The sequence below is a fragment of the Eschrichtius robustus genome, chromosome 12 (genome assembly GCF_028021215.1).
Source record: "Eschrichtius robustus isolate mEscRob2 chromosome 12, mEscRob2.pri, whole genome shotgun sequence".
Classification (NCBI taxonomy): domain Eukaryota; kingdom Metazoa; phylum Chordata; class Mammalia; order Artiodactyla; family Eschrichtiidae; genus Eschrichtius; species Eschrichtius robustus.
This window is the reverse complement of record NC_090835.1, coordinates 37,052,976-37,056,601: the sequence shown is the minus strand read 5'-3', so window position 1 is coordinate 37,056,601 and position 3,626 is coordinate 37,052,976. Positions and strand designations below refer to the sequence as shown.

Sequence of the window (3,626 nt, the reverse complement as noted above, 5' to 3'; positions counted from 1 at the left end):
TGACCTAAAGACTGGCAGAAACGATTTTCCACAACTAAAGATATGAAGAAGGAACCACAACGAGATGGGTGGGAGGAGTGGAGTCAGTATAGTCAAGACCCACACCCCAGGGTGACAACCCACAAACAAAAGGATAATAATGATTACAGAGGTTCTCCCCAAGGAGTGAGGGGCCTGAGCCCCACACTGGGCTCCTTCGCCTGGGGATCCTGCACCGGGATGATGAGCCCCCAGAATTTCTGGCTTTGAAGTCCAGCGGGGCTTGTGTGGGGGAAAGCTGGAGGGCTGTGGGAAACAGAGACTGTTCTTAAAGGGCTCACGAAAAATCTCACATGCTCTGAGACCCCGCACAGAGGCAGTAATTTGAAAGTAATTTGAAAAATATCAGCTTTTAAATTTATCTTCCACCACTCATTTTTGTTTTCTATTTAATTTTAAGCTTTTTTAAAAAAATTTTACTGCTTTCTAGATTCATCTAGTCTCTCTAGTTTCCTATGGCGCACTGAGGTACTGAAACTTGAATCCAGGGAAGACAGGAAGTGCTAAGTCTGAGGGGGCACTAGAGAGCTGTATGGAGCTATCCTGCCATGGTCCCTCCTGCCCTCCTGTGTGACTGATAATGAGAAAGGATGTGGATGGGCCTCACTGGAGGAACGGCACCCAAGTGCCCTATCTTTCCACTCTGAGCTCAGATACGTCTCTGACAGAAGGGAAGTGGACAGGTAATACAAGTTCCCATGGAGCTTGTTTGTGAGGAAGACTCAACTTAGGTGGCATATATCCTAATCCTGATGTCATAAAGCAATTGTTAACTCATACCTCTCCCCCTCATATTACTCATGTCAGACCTTGGGAAGTGGAGAAATAAAGGAACCATCTAGAGACAAGCCATGGGGGTTCGATTTTGTGTAAGAGACATGGCCATATCCACTAGGCAGGCTTGAGGGTGGGTGGGAATCACTCTGGACTTCACAGCTTTTGGGAAAAAAGAGGATGCTGAGGCAGGGGTATCTTTGTGCAGAGCCATAGAGAGAAACAGTACTCTTAGCTCATCCATTCATTTCCCGTTTAATTCTCATGACAGACAGACGGCAATTTAATTTTAATTGTGGTTGAGGATTCCGAAGAAGAAATTAGGTTGAAGCAGAAGCAGCAGCAGCAGAAAAAAGAGGTAGGTAAAATCTCCATATAATTAAGATATCCAGAACATTTATGTCAGTGTCATGAGGGTGTGGAATTGTGCCTCTTAGGTATCCAGAGTTTAAAGTAATCAGGAGTCAATTCAATACTGGCTTATTTTTCCTCCACTTCCTTCTCAGCATGAACTCTGGGTCTGGGTTTGACTGTGACACGAAGAGTGAACAGAGAGAAGGAAAGCCATCAAGAAATGCATGAGCTGGGAGATGAGGATGTGAGGACTCTGAATTAGAAAGTAGAATGTTCACAGTATGGGGAGGCTGGGAGTAGAATATGTGATGAGGGTGTTAAAAACTCACCGCCATATTGAAATACACTGTTGTGGCAGAAAGAAATCAGCCAATGGGACTAGAATTAGCAGAGAATACCAGGCAAAAGCATTATGAGGCCAAACCTCCCAAACCCAATAAGCACTGAAGAGGTAGAGTATAACTAAGTCCCTCACATTCCTAATGCACCCTCCTAGTTACTAATGGTTTTTCTCTTGATCCATGCACCTGTGAGGTAGTCAAGAGGAGGATGCTATGACCTGAGGGCAAGGTGATGTGTCCGTATTGGCAGAGGAGGACTCACCACCCAGGACTTCTGCCTCTTAGTCAGTGTCCTGCTAATCCGCTGGAGTCTCCAAAGAAGGGCTGACTGTTAAAAGAATCTAGGCCCTTTCCAGGAATATCCTAGAAGTTGGTGGCAGGAAGTTCCCTGAGTGGTCTCCCTTATCTCTGCCTAGAAAAATATAAAAGAAAGAATAAAAGCAGCCAAGAAGATTCAGGCCTGGTGGCGTGGCACCCTAGTACGCCAGACATTGTTACACGCAGCCCTCAGGGCCTGGATCATTCAGTGCTGGTGGAGACTGACAATGGACAGGCTGCGGCAGAAGAAGCGGAGGGCAGCCCTGATTTCCTACGCACACACAGAGAGGGCAGTGGTCAAGCTCCAGTCTTTGGTCCGTATGTGGCGCATCCACTGGCGATACTGCCAGGTGCTCAACGCCATTTACGTCATCCAGTACCACTGGCAATGCCACAACTGCCAGACCTGTGCTCTTCTCCGGGGCCACTGTGTAGTCACAGCCACTCACCTGCAGTTCCACATTGAAATCATCAACCCCTAAGGGATGGCAAGAAGCGGCACTGTCTCCTGTCCTCAGTAAAGGTCTAACCTGATCTGGTATGTCTCATGGTCTCCCGCCAGCTAATGGAAATTTTAGGACTTAAGCCATGCTGCCTCCTCTTCTCCCTGGGAAAGAACTTTAGTGAGGTTTTCCCCTTGTGCCCATGAACCCTGTTCTGGACTGACAATTCCATATGCTACTTACTTAGTTGTCAAAACAGAAACCGAGGTCCTAGTCTAATATAACGGAGCCAGAAGTGCAAGTTCCCATCCCCAGCCCCATTCCTTTCTTCTCGCCGGCAATCTGCGAGACAGGTGAGCTACATCTTCCTGAAGACTTTGGGTACCTCTGCACATGAGAACAGATAGTGAGGGTCTTCTCTTTCCGCCTGCAGTTGGGGATTGACTGGGATCTCAGATGCCTCAGACAAGGTATCTTTGGCAATCACCTAGTGAAAAGGCCAGCATGTGGCTGACTCTTCTGGTAGCAGTGCAGTGCAGCCCCAGGTAAAGGACAGGAGGCCGGCCTTAGTGATAGATGTGACTGGGCATGCTGACGAGCAGGTGATGACCCTGGGGACTGGTAGAAAACAGGAGTTCGTGGCACTTCAACTCCATCTTCACAATTCCCTTACCAGAACTCCTCTCCCTGCGGGCTGTGTAGCAAACAGGGCTCCCCCTGGTATTACCCCCATCCCTACTCTTGTCTCCATTCTCACTCCCATGGTCATACTAAAGCAGTGCTATACTCAGTAGCAATTTCTGTGATGATGGAAATGTTCTGTATCAGTGCTGTCCAATGTGCTAGCCACTAGCCACACATGGTTGTGGAGCACTTGAAATGTCCCTGGTGCAACTAAAGAATTGAATTTTAAATTTTATTTAAATTAATTTATGTTTAAATAGCCACATATGGCTAGTGGCTATTCCATTGAATAGTGTGGCTCTGGACCTTACCATTACCAATCAGTGTACTGTTGCCCAAATTGCTTTTTCTAGAGTTCCATTCTCTTTTTACTTTATTCTCTCCTTCCAGTTCACCTTTCAAATACCCCTAATAGAATGTTTCTTCAGATGTGATAAGGTCTTCCAATCTATTGACCCTACCAATTTTTTTTACAGCCATCACCCCTGACAAACCCTTGTATCTTTCTTTACCCAGTTCAGATTCTATACTTAATTATTGTAATCTCTCCCCTGAACAACTTGACTTCTCTTGGCCCTCTCTCTGCAAATGTGTGTGGGATGAACTTAATTATCTACCTGCTCTGTGCCTGCAGAAGAGTGGCATGGCTAGAGCAAAACAACCATGAGGCATG

At 46.5% G+C, this 3,626-nt stretch overlaps 1 protein-coding gene across 1 annotated transcript; it reads left to right on the top strand.

The window, feature by feature from the left end:
• The first annotated feature begins 890 nt into the window (after positions 1 to 890).
• Positions 891 to 2,308, top strand: IQCF2 (IQ motif containing F2). The gene is made up of 3 exons (XM_068559001.1): positions 891 to 908; positions 1,085 to 1,171; positions 1,925 to 2,308. Exons 1-3 carry the CDS (start codon positions 891 to 893, stop codon positions 2,306 to 2,308), a joined length of 489 nt encoding a protein of 162 aa, XP_068415102.1.
• The last annotated feature ends 1,318 nt before the right edge of the window (positions 2,309 to 3,626 follow it).

Bases quoted from the DNA above. Each gene is read 5' to 3' on its own strand.
- IQCF2 (XM_068559001.1), top strand. The intron at 1,172-1,924 runs GTAGGTAAAATC...ATCTCTGCCTAG, and splicing joins AGCAGCAGCAGAAAAAAGAG to AAAAATATAAAAGAAAGAAT.